A 25845-nucleotide genomic window follows, 5' to 3' on the forward strand; every position below is an offset into this window, starting at 1 on the left:
CCTGCGGACAGCGGAAGCACCGGGGGGCTCCCCAAAGCCGCAAAAGCAGTGGCCCAGGGCTGGGCGGCAGCTGCCTCCTGTCTGGGTCTGGCCCCTCCAGCCGGAGGCTCTGCCTGGGGAGTTGGCGCCCCCGCCCCACGGGGCCACCCCTCACACAGGGCTTACCTGGCCTGGTTCCCGCACACCCAGCACAGAGCCATGCCTCCCGCCCAGGCCGCTCTCCGCTCCGAGGCTCTGTGGTCTGTCTGGGGAAAGCTGATGGGAGGGGCCATCCCCTTTTGGCAGCCAGCGTGTCGTGGGCGGGAACTGGATCTTCACTGACTTCAGCGTTTGCCCAGGAGGGTGATACACAGCACGTGACAAGGGCTAATGAGAAGCAGCGTGAGCGGCCCGCCTAGCTGCACGGACCCGCAGGCAGCTGCGGCGGTTCCTCTGGGGGCCTCCCTGCTCCGTGGCGGCTCAGCGCAGGGAACCACGGGCTCCTGTTTCTTGGTCTGTGCCTCACTCTCTTGGGGCTTAAGGGACGCGTCACCCTGACACCTGGGCTTCCTACAGAACGTGGGCTTCCAAAACGCTGACGCAAACGTCAACCAGGGTGCTGACGGGACGGCAGGGCTGCCCGGGGCCCAGGACCAGGCAAGGATACATCGCCGAGACCCACGGGCTGGTGGACGCGCTGACGAAGAAGCAGGAGAGACTCCACATGGCCATGGCGACCGGGCTCCGCTGCGTGAAGTTGGAGAGGGACAGCATGACCCAGTCCCGCACCATGGACGACTGCCCCGCGCCGTGCAGTGTCTGGAACACCTGCGAGAGGCCGCCGCGTCAGTGCCAGCCGGGGGGAGCTGGGGGCCCGGCGCCTGGTCTGGGCGCCCTGCCCCGGCCCCTCACCTGGTACACGACGGTGGCCATGAACTGCGGGTACGGCTGCTGGCTGGACAGGAACTCGCCGATGACCTTGTTCATGACGTCCTGGGGCGGGAAGAAGTCGTCCAGGAACTGGGGCAGAACACGTGCCACCACGCGGGCTTCGCAGGGGAACCCCTTCCGGATCCTGTGGTGGTGGGGGGGAGCCTGGATCAAATCCCGTCCCGCCCACGCTCCCCAGCCCGGGGGCTCCTGATCCGCCTGGCATGCTGAAGTAGCAGCAAAGACGGCCGGGGCGGTGACATCACGGCATGCCACAGCCCCTTGCGACAGACCCGCGTCCTCCTGAGGCCCTCAGGCACGTCTGCACTCCTGGAACCCAGCAGCACCCCTGCCAGGCCCTCTTCGTGGCAGGCCCTCTTCCCTGCCCCAGTGCCCCTGGCTGCCTGCCCTCAGCAGACCCGCGGCTGGTCCCTGGCACAAGGCCCTCCCAGGGCCAAGGGGCAGCCAGCAGGCTACTCGAGCTACTGGCCATCAGCACACCTCCGCTGGCCCTCCATATCCGTGTGTTCCGCGTGCAAGACCCATCTGCAGGAAGCTGAGTACACATAGGCCTTGGGGGTGTGGAAGTGGGCTCCCTGCACCAGCACACACGAGGGCTAGCGTGTCAGACCCTGGAGCCCGTGGCGGTGGGCCCCCCAGAACCAATCAAACAGGCGCCTGCGACTGAAAAGCACCGGAAGGGACCTGGAAACCAGCCCGGTGTGCCCACTCCACCTGCCTGCAAATACCAGCCGTGACCCGCAGGCGCGAGACCCGCAAGGCAGCGTCCCCACACACGAGCGCGCTGCCAGGCTGCATGCCGGCCCTGCACGGGCGGACGCGCTCATCTCGCAGCAAGCCTGGCACATGAGCCCCCGCGGGTGGGGCTAAGTGTGGGCGCCCTGCATGCCCCCCGGGCTTGGTGAGTGTGAGCGCGGGACTGAGGATGCGCGCTGAAATGGGCAACGTGGGCGCAGCGTGCTCGTTCAGCTCTCCAGAGCACCTCATCCGGCCAGAGCGGGCCTGGAGAAGGTTCTGTGGAGAGTGCTCTCGTGAGCACCCGGATGGTCGCCTGCTGACCAGAGCTGACCCGAGCTGAGGGGTGCAGAGCAGAGCCAGCTTCCCTGAGGCCACAAACATGGCCCGAGAGGCCCGGGGCAGAGCCGGACGAGGCCCCCCAGCCGTCCTGGACCCCAGGGCACGCATGTGGAGGCAGGCCGCCATCACCGGCTCTCAGGGACGCTGCCCGCCCGTAAGGCTGCCCGAGGGCCCCGAGAGCAGCCTCCTCCTCACAGGGCTCCTCCTCCTGAGCTGCTATAGCGCCGCCCCCAGGCCCGTCTCTACAGCTGGCGGCTCGGACGGCCGCTCCCGTGCCCTCAAAGCCCCCGACGCCGCCACACTGCCCCTCGCCATCAGGACCTGGGCCAGCACCTGGGCAGCCCTGGGGCCACCTGAGTCCAAACCTGGGCGCTGGGTGCCAGGACGGCCCGCGGCACAGAGCCCGGGGCCCAGGCAGGGAGCAGGCCGCCCCCAGCTGTGGGCAGGCGGGCTTGCACTCACCTGTCAAAGAGAACAGACACCCGCTCCATGGCCACGATCACGGACTCGCTGTCGGGGACGGCAGGGCTGGGCTCGGAGGCTCGGCCTGGACTGACTTTCTCCTTTCCTGGAACAGAGCCATTTTGTGACGCTGGTTTGTAAAATTGGACGGTTCTGGGAAGTGGGCCTGGAGCTCACACAGGAGTTAACAAACTCCTCCTGATGGTCTGATACCAGGGGGCGGGGGCCCGGCCCCCAGGGCCCAGCCAAGACACAGGGCACAGGGGTCAGTCTGAGAGCCGCTCCCAGACGGGGCTCTGACCTCACGCAGCTTGGTGGCCCAGAGAACTGGAGGCCCCTCCAGAACCCCTGCGTCTGGAGCTGAGCGGCATGCGCGAGCCGGGCTCACCTGTGTACATGCAGGTGAGCATGAGGCCCAGGGCGGCCATGGCACGGTGCGGGCTGTGCACGTTCACCCGGTCCACGCTCAGCTTGACCAGGGACTCTGCGTCTGGCCGGGAGAGCTGCTCCGAGAGCAGGAGGCGCTCCAGGCCCCGCAGGACGCAGTGGTAGACGACGGACGGGGTGGCCTCTTCGCTTCCAGACAGCATCACCCCACACATCTGCGCAGAGGGAAGGCTTCCGGGTCAAAGGGCTGCCCAGCCTCCTCCCAGGTGGGAGCCTCTGCCGGCCCAGCCCCCAGTCGCAGAGCACAACCCAGGCCAGGCTGGCTCACCTGTATGATGGAGGCCGAGAAGTCCGGGCCCACATCCAGCGGGTAGTTCTCGATCAGGTAGAAGGCCGTGGCGCACATCACCAGCACGTGCCGCTGGCTGTGCACGCTCACGCAGCTGAAACCGAGACGTCAGCCCAGGTGAGTGCACACGCCCGCCATGCTGTCTGCCGGCACTGCGCACTGGCCTCCCGTCTCAGGGACTCAGCCAGCGTCCCTGTGAGGAGGGCACCCACGTGGGCCCCTGCTGGCGCCTCAGCCGGGGTCTGCTGTACGCGCACTTATAGGCACCCCCACCCCCCGCCCCGTCGGACGAACCCGGGAGACCGCGGTGGGAGGCCGGCCGCGCCCACTCACTGGGCTCTGCCCTGGAGGTTGGACAGGAGGTAGTCGGTGACGACGGGGACGAGCTGCTTGGCGGTGTCGTCCAGGAGGTCGCACTCCAGCACGTACAGGACGCCGTGCAGGGCGCCCATCGTGCTGGGCAGGTGGCTGCTCCGGAGCGCGCTCTCCAGCAGCCGGCTGACCGGTTCCGCCACGGCCTTGTCCTGGGCACAAGCACACGGGGGCTGGGCAGGGCCCACACCCCTGGGGAGGCCGGGAGGCTGGCCTCGCACCACGGGGGCCTGCGTGCAGGGTTGCGGTGTCGCGGGGGCCCCCAGCACCCCTACGAGTGGGGACTCCCTGAGCCTCCATGTCACGTCTGTGCTCACACCCTTCTCCTGGGGCTGGAGTTCAGTGTGTGAGTGACAGAGGGACCCACGAGGCTGGCCCTGGGAAGAACCCCAGCTCTGAGTCTGTGACGGACTTCCCTGGGGACAGACCACCCCGCCCAGGGACAAGCAACCACTGCTGGCTGAGGGCCTTGTCTCACTCTGCAAAAGCCTCAGAGGCTGTCTGACTACCCCTCAGCCCCTGGGAGCTCTGCCCTGTGGTCCCCGCGAAGCTGACACTGCAGAGGACTCCCTTCCTCCCACCCACAACCCAAGACCACCAACCACCAGCAGAGCCCACGGGCACAGCCTTCACAACCTGGGCAAGTCTGGAGAAAAGCAGAGCTTGAGAACTCCGCGGCTGGGCTGCGCGGCTACAGCCACAAAGGACGGGGCCCCGTCCCGAGTGGCGTGTGTCCCTGTCCTGGGGGACCAGTGCTGCCTCCCCACCAGCGGGGGTGCACCCCAGGCCGACCTGTCTAAGCCTCTTCTTGAAAGCATTACTCATTCCATTTATAGACAACACAGCTTTAGCCTTGGGGATTCAGGCCTGAGCACAATTACCGTGAGAATGAGCCCAGCAGCGAAACTTCCCGCGGAGACAAAAGGATCCCTCAAGCCTCCAGTCTAGCTGCCTCCACCTCCCGCAGCAACCCAGGGGGCCCCACTTGGGCTTCGAACAGCAGAAGCCAGGGGACCCATCGTTCCCACCCCTTGGACGGTGCTGCAGGGCACTGCAGGGGGCGGAAGCATTCTCAAGGGGGAGGACCTGGCCTCATGCCCCCTAGGGCACAGCCGAGCCCCTGAAGAAGGCACTGCACCACCTCAGGACCCAGGGCCATGAGAGCCCCACTAGAGGCCCGGCTGGCACCCCACGCTCCGCAGCGACGTGGGGCCCCTCCTCCCGCGGCCGAGGCCCCGCACGCCCTCCGCTCACCATCCCAAGGACAGCGGCTGCCTTGCAGGTGGCGGGCACCAGGTACTGGAGGAGAATCTCGTCTTCCGAGGGGTGCACCTTCCGCAGCTCCGTCAGCGTCAGGTACATCATCTCAAACTGGCTGCGCTCCGTGAACAAGTCCGAGACCACGAGGAGCTGGAGACGGACACGTGGTGGGAGGGGGCGGGTCACTCTGGGCTCCACACCCTGGAGCCGAACCTGCACCGGAGCCTGGGCCCAGGAGAGAAGGGTGCCCGCGGCCTCCCTGGAGCCGGGCTCACACGCTGCGGCCACCGCCAGCCCAGGTCTCAAAGCCGTGAAGGAGAAACAGGCGCCTGGCTTAGAAGTCAGTGCTTTGGCACCGATTCCTTCTGTCTCCCCAGAGTCTCCAGTTTCTCGCGTGACATCTGAAGATGGGCTCTGATCAGGCAGAAGCCCCCCGAGCACCGGGAGTGTGTTGGAGGGGGGGGCTGGCTGGTCTTCAGGGACTCTGGCAGCTGAACAACTTAGCCGGCAGGACTTCAGGCCACCCGTGGAGGCACGCAGGCCTCTCGAGGTCACGAGGTCAAACGCACTTCTGTAGCAACGCTGACCTGCCCTGCCCCGCCTGTGCCCTCCCGCACACAGGCACAGTGCTGTTTTCCAGGAGTCACCTGATGTTAACAGACTGAGTACACAGGAGGCATGAGAACCCAGGGACTGCTGATGAGCCAGATGCTAGATGCAAAGCAACTAAAAACTCTTAAGTTATCATTTTTAAATAGACAATTTTTTTTTTTTTTGTCATGCCATGTGGTTTGTGGAATCAAATCTGGGCCCACAGCAGTGCTGAGTCCTAACCACTGGACCACCAAGAATTTCTAGCAACTTGTTTTTTTTAAGATCTTTAGCAGTACTTGTAGTTTGTTGACTTCTTTGATAAAAGTCAATTTGCAACTTACAAATTAAAAATGAAGTTCTTAAAAATATCAACTTGACCAAATATCAAACAATCTGTAGAAACCTTTAAAGGAATACTGAGAAAAACAGGTTTTAAAAAAAACAAGTCACTCCGGAAAGGAGACACCTTTAGGTCAAAAGAACAGGAATAGCTAACGCGATGGATCCAGTCCCGGGCGGCCCTACTTCCGGACGAAACGCAGGTGACAAGCCGGCACTGAGTGAGTGACTTTTCAAAGCTCTCAGGTGTGACTTCAACGCTGCGAGGACTGACGGGTGCTGCCCATAGGAAGCTACACTTCCTGGCGGCCCCTCTGGGCTCCCGGATGTGAAGGACTCTGAGGCCAACCCCCCGACAACAACCACCCGGATGGGTGCTTGGCTGCTGGGGGGGTACGTCTGTCACAGGCCCGAGGAGACAGCGCTGCGAGACAGGCAGTCCCGTGCCGACTCCACGATGCGGCCACTGGGCTGGGGCGTGCCTGCCCGGCACTGCGCGTGGAGGTGGCCCTCCCCTGGCCTCAACCTCCTGGCGTCTCCGCGCGGGCCCCGGGCACCACAGGGGCGGGCACGCCACTCACCGAGCGCACCACCTCGCTGATCAGGGTGACGGGAGTCCTCCTGGCGGAACTTGACGGCAGGATCCAGCGACTGTACAACTCAAGCAAAAACTGCGAACAGGAGTGGATGTCGACTCCAGCCCGGTGTTTCCTGCAATTTCCCCCAAAAGAGATGAGAGGTTCATCAAGAGGCCCCCAAACAAGGGACTGGTCGGAGCTCCCGCTCGCTTGGACAGAAGGCAGAGGGAACCTGGAGTTGATCGGAGATGTGGGCGGGGACGACGGTGCTGGGGCCTCGGCCTCCTCCTCCTCCTCGTCCCACTCCTCCTCTCGCAAGGGCGTGATGCTGTTCCCCAGCCACACCGAGTGGATGGACACCTTCAGGGGACACGGGACGGGGGCGGTGCTCAGGCGCCGGGCCCGCCTGGGGTCCCTGAAGCGAGCACCAACCCCCATCCCCAGGCAGGGCTTGTCAGACCCCCAGGGGTTCGGGGCTTAAGACCCCGAATGAGGCCCACGGGAGCAGCTGAGGTGAAGAGCCGCTAAGAAAGGGAATGTTGAAAAAGAAGAAAGGAAACTTGGCTGCTGAGGGATGTCAGGGTGAGGTCTTGACACAAAATGGAATGAGAAGGTAGATCTCTATTCAAAACCGATCCTCTCACCAGACAACACGTGTGGGCCCGTGTTTCTGAATGACGTAACAAAGCCCCCTACACATGCAGAGGACAGTCAGCTAGCTCTGGAGACGGGGGGTGCTGGGGAGGAACCAGCCCCGCTGGCCGCCCGCCGGGCACTGACCTGGCCAAGCTTGTAGCTCATGTCCCCCAGCTCACGCTCGGGGTTGAGCTGCAGCAGCAGCTTGTCATGGCTGATGAGAGCACCTGCGGGGCAAGGACGCATGAGTGTCCCCCCAGCGGGGAGTCCTGTCCCTGCACAGCCCTGAGTGTCCCCCCAGCGGGGAGTCCCGTCCCTGTACAGCCCTGAGTGTCCCCCCAGCGGGGAGTCCTGTCCCCGCACAGCCCTGAGTGTCCCCCAGCGGGGAGTCCCGTCCCCGCACAGCCCTGAGTGTCCCACCAGCGGGGAGTCCCGTCCCCGCGCAGCCCTGAGTGTCCCCCCAGCGGGGAGTCCCGTCCCCGCGCAGCCCTGAGTGTCCCCCAGCGGGGAGTCCCGTCCCCGCACAGCCCTGAGTGTCCCCCCAGCGGGGAGTCCCGTCCCCGCACAGCCCTGAGTGTCCCCCCAGCGGGGAGTCCCGTCCCCACACAGCCCTGAGTGTCCCCCAGCGGGGAGTCCCGTCCCCGCACAGCCCTGAGTGTCCCACCAGCGGGGAGTCCCGTCCCCGCACAGCCCTGAGTGTCCCCCCAGCGGGGAGTCCTGTCCCCGCACAGTCCTGAGTGTCCCCGCAGAGTGGGGAATCCCGTCCCCGCACAGCCCTGAGTGTCCCCGCAGAGTGGGGAATCCCGTCCCCGCACAGCCCTGAGTGTCCCCGCAGAGTGGGGAATCCCGTCCCCGCACAGCCCTGAGTGTCCCCGCAGAGTGGGGAATCCCGTCCCCGCACAGCCCTGAGTGCCCCCCAGTGGAGAATCCCGTCCCCGCACAGCCCTGAGTGTCCCCTGCAGAGTGGGGAGTCCCGTCCCCGCACAGCCCTGAGTGCCCCCCAGTGGAGAATCCCGTCCCCGCACAGCCCTGAGTGTCCCCCAGTGGGGAGCCCCATCCCCGCGCAGCCCTGAGAGTCCCCCCAGTGGGGAGCCCCATCCCCGCGCAGCCTTCAGTGTCTCCTGCAGAGTGGGGAGCCCCGTCCCCGTGCAGCATATGAAGCTGGCAGGGCCAGCAGGGTGATATGAAACTATCACTTTTTCTCCATAACAAACCAGACTGAACGGGAACTGGCTGTGGGCTGAGCTGCAGAAGCTGGAGTGTCAGTGGTCGCTGACAAGGCGCCCACCCAGCCGGCAGCCCTGACGACTCTCTGGAGGGTGGGCCCTCCCGAGCCCCCACCCTGGCGCTGGGACAGTCCAGCTGTGCTCATGGGCACAGGGAGCAGGCTGACACCCCCAAGCAACCCACCCTCCCCACGAGCCCCTGGAACCTGTGGTGGCCGGGGCCAGAGACGGGACGGGGTCCCACGCCTGGTACAGGTGGTGAGTGGCGGCGTTTTCTCTCCTGGAAACCATCGCCTGGATCTCCTGTTCGACAATCCCTCTGATGACACTCAGCTTCCTCCCAAACCTAAGTTCAGAGCAAAGGTTACTGCCACCCGGCTCCTCCAGCATCTTCACAGTGAACCCCCTGGCTCCCAGCTTCGCCTCCAGGAAACACGGCAGAGCCAAGGCCCCCGGGGCCCTGCACAGGCGCCCCCTTAGCTCCGCCGGAGGCCAGGTCATCAGACTCAGCCACCAAACCACCCTGGCAGCAAAGGAAAGGGCACCTCGGCGCCTCCCTGCTCCCATGCAGCCGGGCTCTGGGGACACGGTTCTCGGGCCCACCTGGTGTCAAGGGCCTTCAGGGGCTTGTTCCGGGGCTGCTGCTCCAGGCAGCTCACGGCCGGGTTGCCAGCCACGGGCACGGTCATCGCGCTCAGCACCAGGGAGGTGATGGCCTGCACAGCCAGGACGTGGATCTGCGTCCTCTCCACGTCCTCCTGGAAGGAGAGCCCCAGGTCACCAAGGAGCACACCGCAGCACGTTACCTCCCCTGTGGCTGCCCGGCCAGGCGGCCTCACGGGCCCGGGCCCCGAGCAGGAGGAGGAGACGCTTCAGAGTTTCCCTGAAGATAAACCCAAAGGCTGGGGACGCCCGAGGAGCCGAGCATCCCTCCTGAAGGCCGGCCCAGCTCACAGGCAGCTGCTGAGGGTTCACGGAGGCCCTGACGCAGCAGAGAAAGGCTCCCTCTGACCCTGGAATTGAGTGTCCGGCCCCAAGCGGGACAGACGGACGTGCCTTCCTGCCCGGGGTCCCGGGGCATCTGCCTGAATTCACCAGAATCCACATGCATCTATGATTTGAGATAAATCTGATGGGCAAGCGGCTGCTTTTCAGAGCCAGCTTTCCTCCAGACACAAACCTCCAAATAGGAATTACTTTTTAAGAAACTGTCCTCAATTTCCTCACCAACTTGAAGGGCCCTGCATATGGCAAGCTGCTAGCTCCTCTCCGATGAAAGTCACTCCTGGTAACGTCTGACACATATACTCTCTGAACTGCCGTTTCTGCTGCTTCATACCACACCTTCTACCTGAAGAACATGTGTCTGAGGACTTTTAATATTTCAGGCTTTCCTTTATCAGAACATGTCTTCTATTAATTTTAAAGTACCATAATACGCATTAACACTCCAAGCCCCATAAAATTTTTGCAAAACAAGTCAAGAAAAATAAACACTGGTAATCATGTGTGGCCTCTAAGACACATCTTTCCTTTTTGATGAAATGTTGCTACACACCATACCTGAACAGTAAAAAGCAGAACACAAGATATATTTAAAAATGGACACAATCCTATGGCCTGGAGGCAGCACGCTGCGGTAAACGCCTTCCAGCCACGATCCTAGAGCACCCAGACACTGGAACACCAGTCAGGACGTGACTGGCGTCCCGTTTACCAACTGGGTGAGACAGGCGGAAGGGCGTGCTGCCCCGGCCCCCACGCACGGGGTGCTTCCGTGTGAGCCTGCGCGCAGCCTTACTTCCGGGGGGCTCTCCTCCTGCTCCATCACGAGCGGCTGAGTCACCAGGACGCCGAGGAGGGTGGCCCACGTCTCCTCAAACTGGGTGCGGCTGGTCCACCCTGGAACGTGAATGTTGCTTTAGACAGACGGTCCCCGCTGCTCCGCTTTCTCTGTGAGACAGGGCAGTGGGCACTCTGGCTCTCACTGGCCAGGTGCCCACAGCCACTGCCCAGAGACTCAGGACGGCACTGCGGTGCAGCCTCACTGCCGGCCGAGCCCAGCGGTGAACAGACCAACACGGCTGTTGGTGGTACAGCCCAGGTGGCCTGGTGTGAAGCGCCCTCTGGACCCTGCCGTGTGGACGTCCGAGAGGGCGACGCTCGTATGGGGTCAGAGTGCCCTCTGCCCAGCTTAGCAGGGGCTGGGACGGCCTTACTTAAGAGTCACACCCCCAGACCGCATGGGTGTGTCCAGCCTCCACCGTGGAACCACACCGGAGCGGATGCACAGGCTGCCGGGTGAACTCTACGTCAGGGCAGCGGCATAAAAGCTTAGAGCAATGGCTGCCCTGACCCCGTCAAGAAAGACGGTAAGTCGAGACAGACTGCAATCTGTGGGGCAAGTCCAGTCCGTGAGGAGAGCGTCTCAGGGGCCATTCTCAGGCACCACCGTCCCAAGCCGCTCTCAAGGTGGTCCTGGGTGAGCAGTTATCCCAAGGGCCGTGACTCTAGAGGGGAGGAGGCCATGCCACTTGAATCAGGGCTACAAGGGGCAAGAACGGGGTGCCAAGGACAGAAAACCAAAGCCGCAAACGTCAGGAACTCTGTTGACCTGACGTGGACAGACAGAGCGGCTGATTCAGGTACGGAGCAGACACACAGACGAGCTGAGGCAGGGGGCCTAGACAGACGTGTGCTGACTCCCCGGGAGGAGAGAGGAAACGAAGGACCACGAGCAACAGCGGCGTCCGGGGAGGCCTGCAGGCCACCTCCAGGTGAGCAGGGACTGACGACGCAGATGGGGAAGCACAGAGACACAGGGCGCGGGGGTCGGGTGGGCTGGGGGAGACAGGGAGCCGCCAGGGAGAGGGCGGAGAAGTTCTGAAGACAGCGGCCTCGGACTGCTGCTCAGACTTCGCTGTGGACAGAGAGAGGGCTCACCGCTCAACTCAGGGAGGAGAGGTGGCAGCGAGGTGTCTGCCGGCCCACGCCCCAGGGTGACTGCAGCACAGACCCCGTGCAGGCTGAGAGAGGAGGAGCGCTGGGCAGAGGGGCCGACGTGGGGCTGGGGCTGGCATGGAGTCGCCCTGCTGGGCACAGCCTCGCGGGGCCTGCCGATGGCAGCGCTCACGCACCAGGGCCACCTCCAGCCACGCCACGGGGACGAAGAGGGCGAACTTCCACCACACTGCAGGCAGCAAGGCAGCGTCCTGAGGGAAGCCTGGGACCCTGCTGCTGACGGAGACGTCGCACGTCAGGGCCCCTTTCCGTTTCTAAGGTTGCAGCAGTTATGTGAAACAGCCGCCATCCGCATGCCACGGGCAGTCGAAGTGCAGTCCTGGGGGTCAAAGTGGCTGCCCCGCAGCCCAGTGCTGTCCCCCTGGGGTCTGCTGCCTGCCCGCCTCATGGAGCACACTGCTCTGCCTGGCACACGGGGACTGGGGCGGCAGCGATCACAGGCAGCTCCCGCAGGGAACCCCGCACCCTCCAGCCGAGGAGACACAGGCCAAACCCGGCTCAGCACCGCCCATCACGGGGGCACCGCCTGACCTGACGTGAACACGCGGGAAGAAACGCTCTCACACACACACGTGCACACACACTTGTCAACGTGACAGCTTTGTGTGTATTACGGAATGTATGCACACGATTGTGTCCTGCCTCTACTCTTTACTGGATAAAAGAAGGCAGACCCCACCACCGCCCCAGCTCCCAGCAAGCATGTTAGGGTGACGCACCCGCAGGGCCCTGGCCTACCCAGCGTGTTGATGCGGTAGATGAACTCTTTGAAGACCTCCTTCTCCTGAAGGAACTCCACGGGGATCTCAGGGAACACTGTGCCAAAATCCCCGCCCGGTTTGGGCGACCATCCGAGTTTCCACACCTAAGAGGGTGGGAGAGAAACAGTGAAGGCAGGGTGGCCGGACGGGGAGGGCACCCGGAAATGCGCCTTCTCTCCCCACGGCTCCCTGGCTGCAGACACGGTTGAGCGGGGGAGCTCTCCGAGTCCAGCTTCGTCGCCCAGCGCTGCTCCAGCAGCAGGAGCCCAGCTCCCAGCCGGCCCCGGCTCGCGCTGGATCCCTGAGTCCGGCCCCCTGGTCCAGCAGCTCCAGCACCTCTGGCAGACACTCTCGAGGAGCCATGTGGGGTGCAGCGCTTGCGCGAGGAGCCTCATCTACGGGGTGTGGTCTGTGCGGGCCAGACACTGGGGCCTCAGGACTGTGCCTTCCTCTATCTGCTCCCCACTCCCTCCCAAAGGCGAGCCGGCTCAACACCTGCAGGGACGGCCCGAGGGCAGCGCCAGCTCCCCAGCTCTCCTCCCAGTTCCATGGTGACCTCGGGACAGCAGCTGCTGGGCTTTCCCTCAGAAGGAGCCCCCGAGTGGGACTTCTTCCCTTCCCATAGCAAAATCCTCTTCAGGCCAAGGGCCCCCCGCCTCCTCTGAGCAGCCACTGCAGAACCTCGTGTGCACAGAGGCTGCGCCCCACCAGCTGGCACACGCCCTCCCCAGGCAGCAACAAGCACCCGCCTCAGGCCCCGGCCCGCCTCCCCCGGCCAGCTGCAGCCCCGCACCCTGCTTGTCCAGGCCCTACCGGTTATCTGGAGCCAGGTCCTTTAACAGTGCCCACTGGATCCTGGTTCCGGTTCCGAAGCTAGCTTTGGAAGAGCAGCTGAGCTGCGGCTGTGCCAAACCCCTGGGCCGCCCTGGGGTGACTGCTGACAGGGAGGCACGTGAGGGGGTGCAATTTCTGCTCTCCCACTAAACAGACGGGTCTGAGGACCTTAGAATCACACCTGGTGCCGTGGGGGAAACTGCCTTGTTTCGCCTCATTTTGCCATGTAATCCCTCACTGTTTCAGAGCACTGCTACTAACGACCGAGCCACGGCGCGCCCGAGGAGCCCGGACGGGCGTCTTGACGGCACACAGGAGCACGCCGGCCCCCGTCAGCGGGCATTGGAGCGCTCACGCCTTGGCTTCCTGCTCAGGGACTCCTGAGCTGGGGGCCTGCCGAGAGTCTGCCTCGTTTCCGTCCTGCACCAGGGGAGGGCTGACTCACCAGGGGCGGGACGCGCGTGTAGCTGTTGACAAGGGGCAAGCGGGCCAAGCTGATGATGATGTTCCTGAGCACCGGCGTGAGGAACGCGGGCGTGTGGCTGTTCCTCTTGTGGCCCAAGGCCAATACCGACGGCAGGCACTCCACCATCTCGGCCACCATGCCACAGGCTGCAGCGATGTACTGAGGGTCTGAACAGACACCGCCGTGAGAGAGGCCCCTTCTGTTGAAACACACCCCGAACCGCCGCCCCGCCCCCGACATGCCCGGCCTCACAGGGTGGGAGGCCCAGGCCCACCATGCGCCAGAGACGTGACTTGTCCTGGGCACCTCACATGGACTCATTTACTTCACCCTCCTGCAGCCCCATCAGATGAGCGGGACACCCCCGCGGGGTATGAGGTCACAGAGAGCCAGGCGGCGGAGCATGCCCACAGCGGGGCGGGCAAGACGCCATCTCCCAGCTCCAGGACAAGCAGGACACAGCCGAGGACGGGTCAAGCGTCCACACTGACCACGTAGGAGGACTCTTCCGTGAATGAATCTCAAGTCCCTGAAGACTCAACGTAAGAGAAACGACCCCGAGACTTACTCTGTGTGTCTGAATCCGCGTTGTCCTCTCTGGCAGCCTTGGGGGTGCTCGTCCTTCTTTCTGGACTAAGAAGCTGGTCCCCGGGCTGCACCACAACTAAAATCACAACAGAACAAACAGAAGAATTCCAAAGCATGTCGACCGTCCCTTTCTATTCAGATTTTTACATTCATGCAGCCTATGAATGCTTCCCAAGTGACAGATTAGGTCAAATGAGGTTGAAGTTTCCTAGATTCAACTTGGGACAACTTCAGACCCACTAGACTCAAGTATCAATGTCTAGGTTAATCTGAAATGCACCAGGATCTGGACTTCTACACTTGGATTCCTCAGTCCTTCTGCTCTCTGCCACCTCTGACCCTGAGGGCTTTTATCAGACAGCTCATGATCCATTACTGCTAACAGCGTGCCTGGAGCCTCCAGGAAGCTTGGCTTTGATAAATCACTCCCTGGATCTTCGTTTTCATGTTACTACAAATGCACAGATGAAAACAATTTAAACAATGAATCTTCAAAACACCACTCTATATTTAATTTAAAAATACAAAACATCAAGACACCCTCTCACATGTAAACTATAAAATCCAATTTTAAAAACATTTTGGCTAATGACCCTCGTTAAGGACACTGTCCCTTGCAAAGAATAAGACACTTTTATTTCAAAATTAATGCAGTATAGAAACAAGCATTTTGACTATAACAGAAAAAAAGTGACTTTTTGAAGGTAATCTTATTAGTCTTGTGACGACTCACAACTAAAGAGGGAACCGCCAACTAGGACCCGAGATCAAAGGGCCAGAAAGCAGATGCAGTTTTTAATGGAAGCTGAAATTCCAAATCTACACAAAAGCAAATTCAAGTCAAATTCTAGTGCACACTCCAGGAGCCTGGAGATGAAGGCAAGGCCCGTAATTCCTCCACCTCCTCACTCCCGATTCCCAGCTCAGCCCCTGGAGAGCAGGTGGCAAACAGCCATCTGCGACTAGCCCTGCAGCACGGACCACGGCTTCAGGGCCCGAGGACAGCGCGCCCTGGTATCGACTCACTGGCCTCCAGGATGAACCGCACACAGTGGATGAGGGAGCAGGCGTGGGTCACCATGTCGGGCGCGGCGAGCAGGCTCCAGAGGCTGGGCAGCTGCAGGGCCAGGCAGCAGCAGTCCAGGCCCGCCTGCAGGTCCAGGCTCAGCGGGACCCTCGCGTGGATCAGGTGCCACGACAGCGCCTGTGGGGCGGGCCGTGTGAAGGAAGGCCCCGGGCCCCGTGCCGCCCCAGGGCCCGCCGTCGGGCACGTCGAGACTGCCCTCCGGAGCCACGGCTCTCAGGCCACCACTCCCAGCTCCTCCAGCCCAATCCCGACCCACTAGCTCACTGGGGGACGCCTGCCTCATCTGGTTGCCCTGTCTTCAGCCTCTGTGCCTCCAGCTCTGACCACTCAGGCTGCGGGCCAGGCGCTCCCCTAGAACTCCCACAGCCCGGGGGGCTCCCACAGCCCAGGGGGGCTCCCACAGCCCGGGGGGCTCCCACAGCCCGGGGCCTGGCCTCGGCCACAGTCATGGAGGCTGAACGCGACAGTGAGGCTGTGCTGGCTGCTTCTCAGCAGGTAGAGCCTCTCAGCCCGACTTCCCTCGTCTGTGACACGGGACCAGCAGCCCTCACAGGGCTACAGTGAGCCCTGAATGGGATGCTGCACGGAGGGCCGCCCTGCCCGTGGCGACGGCAGCAGCCTGGGCAACATCACCAGGTGCCTGTCTGCCAGCCTTCCTGTGGCCCCAGCACCTGAAGGGCGGGGTCACAGCACTCGGGCTCATCGCCTCAGGAGCAAACGTGTGAGTGCCCTGTGCACGCCGCTGTCTCCCCACAGCCCGGCGGCGGGGGTGTGGGCACTGTTCAGGTGTCTGCCTCCCAGGGTGCAGGCCGGGCGCTTCTCCAGAGGGCACATGAAAGGACCGTGGCCCACCCTGTGCACACGTTTCGGGTTGAGGGTATTTTTAAGTGTTAACACCAAGAGCATTCAATTCCCCACAGCTGAAATAGCAGGCTTATTGCTCAATTTGAAATATAACAAATTTCTCAGATCGCTACTTTTTAAGTGTCTAAAATTAGAATACTCACGACTTTTACTCCCTGGAAAAAATTTTAAATGGATGGCTTGTACTAAATCAAAAAACTTTCTCGGCATCAAGGAAACAGACTCACAAACACACAAACAAGGCCTCCCCGCCCTGTACCTGGGAGACCCCGGGGAGGAGGCCAGGTCCCAGGTCCGACTCGTCAGAGTGCCCGCCCCCCCAGCCCAGAGGCAGAGACGAGGGCAGCTGCTGCCAACCTCACGAGGCAAACTGTGCAACAGAGCGACAAGAGGAGTGACCGCGCTCAGCAGAGCGGGGGTGGGCGTGCTGCGGGACACGTCACTGCAGGAAGGACAGGCCTCGGGCGTTGGGCCGGCCCCGCTCTGGGTTTCAGACAGAGGAGCCTCCTCCCTCTGCGGGCGGCACCCTCAGCCTTCCCGCAGCTCTGAGCCCGAGTTCCCGCGCTGCGGCTTACCTCGAGAGTCATGACCACGAACTTCACGGTGTCCCTCTCCTTCTCAGGAGGAAGGTGCAAATGGCTGGGCAGCTTGGAGAACACCAGCAGGTACTGGGCCAGGGCCCGGGCCAGGGTGGTCAGAGTCCGATACAATGCAGCATCCCCTGGAACAGAAGGCCCCGTGGGTGGACGAGCCCCTAGCAGAGCCCTGACCTTCCCTGCAAAGCTGAGAGCGGCTGCAGACACAGCTCCCAGAACACGCCGCACACACCCCGCCGTCCCGTGAGCCCGGGCCCTGTCAAAGCATGGCAAAGCGGGACACACAGCAAGGACACGCGGAGCCAGGGCCCAGGGCGGGCCCCTGGCTGCCTCTACATGCCTCAGAGTGCTGATCCGCAGCCTTCACTGTGCTTTCACTTGGCACAAAGCCTGGCACTGGCTCTGCAGCATTTTATAAAAGTAAGAGGAGCTTTCAGGTTACTTACCAAAGAGGTCATCCAGCTTGCTCCAGTAGGCGGTGGGCTGCGCGGACAGGAACGGCTGGAAAGCTTGGTGGACGGCGGGAAGCTGCTGGACCACAACAGTCACGCGGTCCAGAGTTGCCGTGCGAGCTGCTTCAAAAAGGGGGCTCTCCTGGCCCCCCGAGATCTCACGCATGCCCAGGCCCAGGCACGGCGCCAACAGGCTCAGGTTGAACTCCTGAATCGGGGCATTAGAGGTTGAACAACGACTGTGACACGTGTTCAGTCAGGCAAGAGACACACAGCAGAGAGCGGAGCACAGACATTCGCAGATGGCAGATAAGCACGGCGCCAGAGACCTGTGAACAAGGACCTGCTCCCGCTTCCGTCACAGGTAACCGACCACCCCCGTCCTACATCCGACCAGTGAGGTGTGTTTCTGGACTCTACCAGTTCCTTCAAGTTTTATTTATTTATTTTGGCAGAGCCACGAGGCATATGTGATCTCAGCTCCCCAAACCAAGGATGGAACCCAAGCCCCCGAGTGGAAGCGCAGAGTCCTAACCACTGGACAGCCAGGGAAGTCCTGGTACTTTAATTTTAAAGAAATGTTTCTGCCTTCGTATTTATCTGAAGTCAAAAATTTAATATGATGGAATTTAAACTGATACAGATACAAAATCAAGCTGATGTGCCACCCAGAAATCAGTGGAACACCAAACGTCCCCAGTGTCTGAAAAAGACAAGTGATGTTTCAAAAGCAGCTGAAAGAAATCACAGCAGGCATGGAAATGTGGCAAGTTTGATTGGAAAAACAGCACTCATTCGATAATGCTTCAATTTGTATTGCGCTCTGCCAGCTTTTGAAAGCCATTTAAGGATCCTTCCAGCCGATCTTTAATTAACATTCAGAACAGCGTGTCATCACCAGTGACCAAAACTGAGCCCTCTGGTACAGCCATTAAAGCTGAGACTTTCTTTAAAGCTGGTAAAAGTCTAATTAGCAAATTTGGAAAATTCAATAAATCGGTTATTAAGTAAGCTTATCATTTACCAGCAAATCAGCTTTCACTGAATGGCTCTTTAAATGATTTTAGCAAACTGATGCTCCTGTTCTTTTTCCACGGGGCTTTTATTTTCACACTGATGGAGGGTCAGTGCTTGGGAACACGCGGCTCCGTGGTTGCACCCTGAGGCTCTCCGTGTCACACCTGGACTGTCCCCTGGGCCCCTACTTCACTCCCACTTGGTCTACTCAAGGCAGCACCACGACACCTGAAGGTTTATCAGCTGCTGGTCCCAGGAGGTCTGAGAAGGGACCCGCCAGGGCTGTGGCCAGCTCCACACAGCAGCCTGCAGGCCGCCTCATGAGGCGGGGGCCTCCCTGCATGCACTGCATGCAGGGAGGGGCTTCCTAGTTTCCAGAACATCATCACAGAGTCTACTCCATCATGCACCGCAACACCATGCTGCTGCCGCCTGTCAGGGGCGCGAGACAAACAGATCTCACTGCAAGTCAATGAAGCATGCTTCCTTCAGGTTCCCAGGGGGTGCTAGTGGCAAGGAATCCACCTGCCAACACAGGAGACGCAAGAGATGCAAGTTTGATCCCCAGGTTGGCAAGATCCCCTGGAGAAGGGAATGGCAACCCACTCCAGTATTCTTGCCTGGAGAATTCCATGGACAGAGGAGCCAGGCGGACTACAGTCCATGGGGTCTCAAAGAGTCGGACACGACTGAGCGACTAACACTTATAATTGATTTCCTTTAACTGCATGAAAGGGTGAGTTAGACACAGGAGGCTGAGATCACACGCTGCATCAGGTTCCCTGCCTTTAAGGCACAAAGGTGACGGCTACACACCGCAAGCAGGTCATGCGACAGTGGAGCAGAGCAGGCCCGCATGAGCAACGAAAGCGACGCAGACCCTGCGTCCCTGGCCCCCGTACCGAGTGCATCATGAAGGCGCCCAGGTCGCCCGCGGGGATCCGGCTCACCAGCTCTGCGCCTTCCAGCAGGGCAGAGTCTGACCGAGTCCAGCACTGGGCCTTCACCAGCTGCACGTACCAGTCCTGGGCAGAAGGGAAGGAGACGGCAGGCTGCAGCCATGTGGGCTCTCGGGGCTGCAAGCTGACCGTCAGCCTGTCTCTGCGCTGCCTGACCCTCACGCCCACGGCCTGGCCCGAGCACATTGGGCCGTCCCCGGGCCACGACCAACCCTCAGTGAGACCGGATGCTGGCCGTCACCACCCCACGGGCCCTCCTATGGGAGAGGCCACGAGGGCAGTGATGCAGACTTGTGACCTGTCCACACCGCCTCCCCTCATCTGCTGAAGGCGCCGCTGTCCCCGAGCCTCAGCCGTGCCCTGAGGGCAGCGGGCCCACCTCTGTCCGCCCTGCTGGACACTGCGCCCATCACCTCTGGGCGTCTGCTCTGCTCCCTCTCCCCAGGGCCAGCGCCGTGGAAGTGAGGACAAGTCACGCCTGAGAACTGCGGCCCGGGCCTCGCTAGTCTCTGCTTGGGATGCTGGATTCTGGAGTCCAACGACATATTTAAACTGAACTCTCTCCTGGAAAGGAGAGCAGCAAGGCTCTGCCAGGGCTCTAAACGAGCCCCAGCTCTGAGGTGAGTGGTTCCCAACCCAGGACAAGGTGCCAGGGCCCACGGGTGAGGGGTGGATACGCGCAGGTCAGCAGGCCTAAGCAGGGGAGACAACTCGGGTGGGTGGGCCACAGACACCGTGTTCCAATTCTCCATCGACCACCCGACCCTCGGCCCCTGCTAAAAGCCAGGGCTGGATTGCACGGCCCTGTCACCGATGCAACTGTGCCCACCGCGGGCAAGAATCAGGGCAGGCTGAGGGCCCTCGGGGGCTGCACTGGGTGCCAGGAGGGCCTGGCACCTGAGCGGCCCCATGGCCTAGGCGGACAGCAGTCCCCAGCAACCCAAGGGCTGGGTGTCAACACGCAGACACTTACTTTGTCAGGATTCACTGCCTCCAGTGCCAGGGGCCCATCCCCGTCCAGGGGGTGGGACGTGACGGGGGGCGTGGGGCCATGTGACCCTGGTGCGGTGGCGAGACGAAGCCTGTCCAGCAGGGAGTAGAGCCTCTGGTGTCTGGAAGCCAATCACACGTGGGTTAGAAGCCACACAGGCTCTTCCAGCAAGATGAGACGTGCCTGAGACTGTGCAGAGCTGCTTCTCCTCAACACTCATACAGGTCACGGTGCAGAGTCAGGCCCAGCTGACGGGCAACCTCCAGAGACGCGGCCGGTCAGCATTCTCCAGGAAGCTCACTCACACCGAACAGCGCCGCAGGACACACAGTGTGCCCGCCACACGGGCGCTGCTCGTGAGCCCACAGCGGGCCAGGAAAGACCCCAGGGCACAAACCCACTCAGTCTCCACACAATACACAATTTATACCCATCTACATTAACTTCATAAATGGATCACCTCATCTGGCACAGGGTATTTTTATTCTTCCTCATCTAGGGATGAAAAGAGAAAGTCTGACCTCCCATCACTTGTTTTGAGAACAGAGTTCTGATGCAGACTACAATGTCAACCACTCCACGTGCTGACAGGTCACCTGAGGCCACACACTGCCCAGCAAGTCCTGTCCCTCCGAGTTAGACCATCAACTGCTACTCCTGAGACTGTGGTCATAGCATACTGACCCAGCGCAGGAGAGAAGGTAAAGCTCCCTTTTATTCTGCAGTGATGGAAATACACTCACGTCATAGACATCAGGATTTCAGATAAAGGCCTCTAAGGCTCTGCAGACAAAAGGAGGTGACAGATTGCTATGGAGCGAGAACGCTGACAAGCTGCAAACACACTTCTGGGTAACGTGTCTCAGCTCTGCTGTCTCACTCAGTGATCGGATCACAGGTTTCAATCCTAAGACAGAGCTGATCACTGGTACTGCCACTCAGAGCAGACGGTAAGCGAGGGCTATGTCAATGCGCACCCTTCTCAGCCACGGGCACTAACACGGCAGAGCGGGTCTGCACTCTGCACACAAGAGACCAGGTAATTTTGAAGGCTCTCTCAAGGCCCATCTGCCACCTAGAATGCACGTCCCTCTCTCGTCCTGTGAGGCTGTGCCCTTGCGAACCCTTGTCTCCACACCCGCGGTGAGGAGCCCGGCCCAGCGTTACCTCTGTGCTAACCCGCTGCTCTGCAGGTGCTCCTGGATCCGGATCAGCTCCTCCGCCGGCAGCTGGGCCGTGCTGCTCTAGAGGAGACAAGACCACGTTAGTGTGTGTGACGCACAGGGCGTCAGAACCACCGCACTCATCTACAAAACACGAGAGCTGCGTCTGGCTCCCGGGAGCAGAGGGGGACTGGAAGCACAGGAAGCACAAGTGTCGGACACACAAGAAGGACCGACGCAGCCGTGCTGCACGCGTCCCTCGGGGCCGTGAAGACGCCGCCTGCGGAGGAGGAGCCGGCCCAGAGCTTCACCTGCCCTGCCAAGTTTCCAGTAAAAATCAACCCACAATGTTATCTCCTAGTACCTGTAAATTCGCGGCCAAAAGCATTTCCACCCGGCGACAAGCAAGGGTGTCGACCATGCGAGCCAGCACACGGAATGGCGTGCACAAAAGCTTGTCCACGTACAGCATCAGCACGGCACCCGACTGGCTCAGGTGGATCCCTTCCAGGCACTGGAGAGTTCTCTTCAGCATGGTGGGCTGCAGAGTGAGGGAGGAGAGAGACAAGGGCAGCGGGTTTGCCCAGTGGAAAGAATAGGTTAAAAAACCAACGGGGGCTTCCCCGGTAGCTCAGGGGTGAAGAATCCATCTGTCAACACAGGAGACACGGGTTCGATCCCTGATCCGGGAGGATCCCACACGCAGTGGAGCAACAAAGCCCGTGCACTAAAACTCTGGGGCCTCTGCTCTGGAGCCTGGGGGCTGCAACCACTGCATCCCGCATGCCCGGGCCCGCATTCCACAGCAAGAGAAGCCAAAAATGCCAATGCTCCATTCTTCAGGCAGAGAAAACGCGCACCGGCCGGCACCCAGGAGACTTACAGTTGAAAGATTTTCACAGCGAGACTGAATTGCCTGGATGAAAAGGCCACTGGCAGCGGAATTCCGGTGGATGGCACTGATGAAGTCCTGCACGGGAGGCTCGTGGGACAGGTTGATCAAGTCTTGAATGTGGTTCACGATGAGCCACGTCAAGTGCTCCGAATCATGCAGGTTCTGGCACTGAGGACAAAGCCAGCAATGAGAGGCCACTGTCCAGTGGACACACACAGCGACGCCACAGAAGAGGCCAGGATGGGCAGGGAGGAGAGAGCTGGTTCCAGACAGACTGCAGCCCTCACTGAAAACGCCTAGCGTCTGGACAGCGATACTGATGAGGTTGAAACACACTTCACAGAGCCTGACCCCCGCCACCCCGGCCCCAACAACCAAACACCATGGCCGCGACATTCCATTAGGCCCCAGGGATGTGCACCCCAGCAGCACGGCCCCCAGGGCTGAGGGGCGTGGGGCGCCCAGGGCAGTGGCGGCCGCATGAGACTCCAGGGCAGGCAGCGCTCCAGCCAGAGCGCACCCTGCGTCCTCTGCCCTGGGCCTCGGTCCGGCCTCCTGACGGGAACTCGCCAACTACTCTTGCTCCAACTTTGTGACAAGTCAGTGGAAAAAAAGAATTCCCTGTTAACTGTCACAGTTTTGATAGTTTCTGAATTTAAAATATGAATGATTCCTACATATCCGATGAACCTTAAGGGAAGATATTTCATGTAAGATTTATAAGGAGATAAAAAATACACATTTTAAAATATGTATGTTGCCTTTCATTATAATTCCTGATCCTAGGCAGAAATTGTAAAACAAGATACATTTTCTGCCATCGGGTTAATGATTAATACTTTTCATGTGGGATAATTTGATACTATTTACATAAATACTTTTCTTACTGTTCCGTGAAAACATTGTTATATAATTATACCAAATTACTTTAAAAAGTGGAACAAGATAGCAAAACTACTTCAACAACAAGAATGTAAAGCAAAGTGTAAGTATTAACAAACTGCCATCATAGCAGGAAAAAGCTCTGCAGAGGGCGGAGGGGAGCGCGTCACGTCTGCCCCGGAGGCGGGCCGTGTTCCCGTCCACCCGGAGAATGGATCAAACGTCAACGAGGTGGAACGTCGGGTCCTCTCTGAGTAGTTACCATTAAGGCTTAATTTTCTTCTGTTTACTTATTTGGCTTTTGCAAATTTTCTGTGTTAAACAAGAGATGACTGTAATTTTATGGTAAAAATATACTAAAAGAGTCATATTTTAAAAGAATGTCATTCAAACAGGAATCTATTTAAAACACGGCAATTAACTTCTGAAAGCCTTTTCCACAGATTTAAACAGATTTCAGTCAGAACCTCACTCAGTGAGACTTGTAGTTTCCTTCCATTACTGCTGTCACGGAAGGCAACAAAGGCGCCCAGCGCTGCAGGTGCTGAGCAAGTGGCAGCTGACCCAGCCTTCTGCAGACGAACCTCAACGCCTGGGACCAGACTCCGAGTCTGACTTCTCACTATAGTTAGGAGCAGGATTCAAATTTAGTTTTTCACTGGCGGAACGGCGGGAGGGCAGAAGTCAGTCTGGAGCGGCATTAGCCGCATGAACCCCTGACCCCGCCACCGCCGGCATTTGCACACGGCATTTGCACACTTACGACGTAGTCGCAGAAGAGAATGAGGGCGCCTCTCCGCACGATCTCTCTGTTGCACATCCCCAGCTTGGAAGCCACGTCCGGATCCTCGTCCTCTCCAGATGTCTCCGGACTCAGCGACTTTGTGCTGGACAGGCTGCGTCTTCTAGAAGGAGCAACAGAAGCTCTGACGGTGTTTCTGAGGCGGCAGCGGCTTATTTTCAAAACACTGAAGACGATTATTGCTCCATCCCAGTTCTAAAGCAGTCAGTTTACTTTAAATACAGCCACACCAGAATGATGTAAGACCCACTCTCAGTGATCTACTCCTGAGCTATGGGATAAAGCACACATGGAAAACTAAAGAAAAGAGAAGACTTAACAGGCAGGAAAGTAAACTGCTTGACTGGAAGGCCGACTCCACCCTGAAGTGCTCTTACCTCATCAGCGGCATCTGATCTCACAGCTACCGCTTCTGGAAGGCCCTGAAAGCGGTCAGGAGCCAGAGGAAAACCTCCCCACGCCCACGTTTCAGTCTTCAGTTGCCAGCCTAAACACACCTGCAGTGTCCATGTTATCATGGAAGCCCAACTAAAAGCTTTTCTGCAAAATTAATTCTTCACCAGCGAAGGTTATTTCAGTTCATGTTTACTTCTTACCTCGTCGTAATTCCCATTACAAACAGGTGGGGTCTGCTCAGCTCTGGTCCTTATTTGGGGGACTGCATCATCACAGGCTTGTCATCTGCCTATGATAAGGCGTACGAACTAAGGCACAGGCTTATCATATGCCTGTGATGAGGCATAAATGATCACGGACTCTGAGATTCTCAATCCTGGCCACCACTCTTAAAATGCAGCAGTTGCCATGCTCGCAAACTGACTCGAGGGTCAGTAAGATAAGCCCCTCGCCTCATTGGCCAAGGCTTAGCAGAGATGGAGACAACATCAGGACTAGAATATTCCAAAATATGTCAACTTTTCCTACCAACACCTCAGCATTTGAACAAGAACTGGCATAAAAAAATTCTACAGGTAAAAAAAAACACAACAAAACTTGAATTACCATTTCTGTTTTTGAACGAGTGAATGGATAAGTGGACGTGCATACAACGCGAAACAAGGCAGCAATCACAGGAAGCCAGTTCTGATGTGTGCAACACAGTGAATGAACCTTAAATATGCTGAGCTAAGTGACAGAAGCCAGACTCAGGGCACAGACCGCGGGCTTCCGTTCACAAGGCATTCTGCAACAGGCTACACGCAGAGACAGAAGACGGAGCGCGGTTACCGAGTGCGTGCGGGGGACGGAGGACGGCTCCGGACACGGGAGCGCCTGCCGTGACGGCACTGTCCCAAACCTTGCTTGTGGTGGGCGACCTGACCTCACTGGGCACAGAAGAGCATGTTCACTGCACCGCAAATTATATCTCAACAGAAACCCTTCCTTACTCAGTCAGCCCTCCTGCCAGCCCCAACATGACCTGCATTCAAGCTGTAACACTGTGTTCCGCCACGGTATAGCCGTAAAGGAAAGAGCCTCTGAAGGTGGAGCAGAGAATGTGCAATTCAAATATTAGCGGTGGACACAGAGAAGGTCCAATGTCAACCCAAATTTGGTCCCAGTTTGTAGGAGGGCAAGCGCCCAAGACAGATGCTGCCAGCTACTGATAGTGAACCATCTTCCCAAATAAAAGGTGACTGCATATGCAGGACCTTAACAGCCGACCTGACAGTAGAAAGCAAAGGATAAGCCCATGAGGATGCAGTCCCCCAAATAAGGAGCAGAGCAGAGCAGCCCCCACTGTGGCAGCCGTGGTACTTGCAGGACGCACGGCCTGGGGGCCCGGGCTCATCTGAGAGCCGGCGTGTGCTGGGCTGTGTACAGAGCCTTGGTGACAATCTGATGAAGCAGTGCTATATCTGCAGAGTATATGTGTAAAAGAAAAATAATGGCTTGTACTACTCTGTATCCCAAACTCTAGTAATTCACTTTCATCTTTTGGAAATGGACATGCGTCACAACAACCAGACAAGGACACCACCAGGAAGGAAAATCACACGGCAATACCCTGATGAAGACGGATGCAAACACCCTCGACAGGGTACAGCAAACCGAACGCAGCAGGACATTAGAGAGGCCCCATATGGTGACAAGTGGCGTTTACCTAGAGATGCCAAGGACGGTTCAACATCTGTAAATCGACCAATACATCATGTTAACAAAACGAAAAATAAAAAAAAATGATCTCAACGGATGCAGAAGCAGCACTTAACAAAGTTCAACATTTATTTATGATAAAAAAACTCTCAGTAAAATG

At 59.4% G+C, this 25845-nt stretch overlaps 1 protein-coding gene across 3 annotated transcripts in view; it reads right to left on the minus strand.

Annotated features, from left to right (window-relative positions):
* The window catches only part of HTT (huntingtin), a 127693-nt gene that overhangs the window by 851 nt on the left and 100997 nt on the right, over positions 1 to 25845 (minus strand). For 2 of the 3 annotated variants that reach the window (XM_055589236.1, XM_055589235.1), the window contains 25 exons: positions 23550 to 23691; positions 21893 to 22072; positions 21374 to 21550; positions 21014 to 21090; positions 19829 to 19967; positions 18799 to 18921; positions 16874 to 17087; positions 16407 to 16552; positions 14907 to 15084; positions 13861 to 13956; positions 13272 to 13459; positions 11970 to 12096; positions 10012 to 10112; positions 8814 to 8968; positions 8417 to 8556; positions 7129 to 7211; positions 6581 to 6708; positions 6352 to 6481; positions 4832 to 4987; positions 3539 to 3729; positions 3185 to 3299; positions 2858 to 3071; positions 2470 to 2575; positions 892 to 1054; positions 647 to 807 (listed from right to left, as the gene is read on the minus strand). In XM_055589236.1, coding sequence (XP_055445211.1) covers positions 647 to 807; positions 892 to 1054; positions 2470 to 2575; positions 2858 to 3071; positions 3185 to 3299; positions 3539 to 3729; positions 4832 to 4987; positions 6352 to 6481; positions 6581 to 6708; positions 7129 to 7211; positions 8417 to 8556; positions 8814 to 8968; positions 10012 to 10112; positions 11970 to 12096; positions 13272 to 13459; positions 13861 to 13956; positions 14907 to 15084; positions 16407 to 16552; positions 16874 to 17087; positions 18799 to 18921; positions 19829 to 19967; positions 21014 to 21090; positions 21374 to 21550; positions 21893 to 22072; positions 23550 to 23691 — 3630 coding nt within the window. The remainder of the gene's footprint in view (positions 1 to 646; positions 808 to 891; positions 1055 to 2469; positions 2576 to 2857; positions 3072 to 3184; positions 3300 to 3538; positions 3730 to 4831; positions 4988 to 6351; positions 6482 to 6580; positions 6709 to 7128; positions 7212 to 8416; positions 8557 to 8813; positions 8969 to 10011; positions 10113 to 11969; positions 12097 to 13271; positions 13460 to 13860; positions 13957 to 14906; positions 15085 to 16406; positions 16553 to 16873; positions 17088 to 18798; positions 18922 to 19828; positions 19968 to 21013; positions 21091 to 21373; positions 21551 to 21892; positions 22073 to 23549; positions 23692 to 25845) is intronic. The other variant, XM_055589237.1, reaches the window with a different exon arrangement.

The sequence above is a fragment of the Bubalus kerabau genome, chromosome 7, assembly GCF_029407905.1.
Source record: "Bubalus kerabau isolate K-KA32 ecotype Philippines breed swamp buffalo chromosome 7, PCC_UOA_SB_1v2, whole genome shotgun sequence".
In the NCBI taxonomy this organism is placed as follows: Eukaryota; Metazoa; Chordata; class Mammalia; order Artiodactyla; family Bovidae; genus Bubalus; species Bubalus kerabau.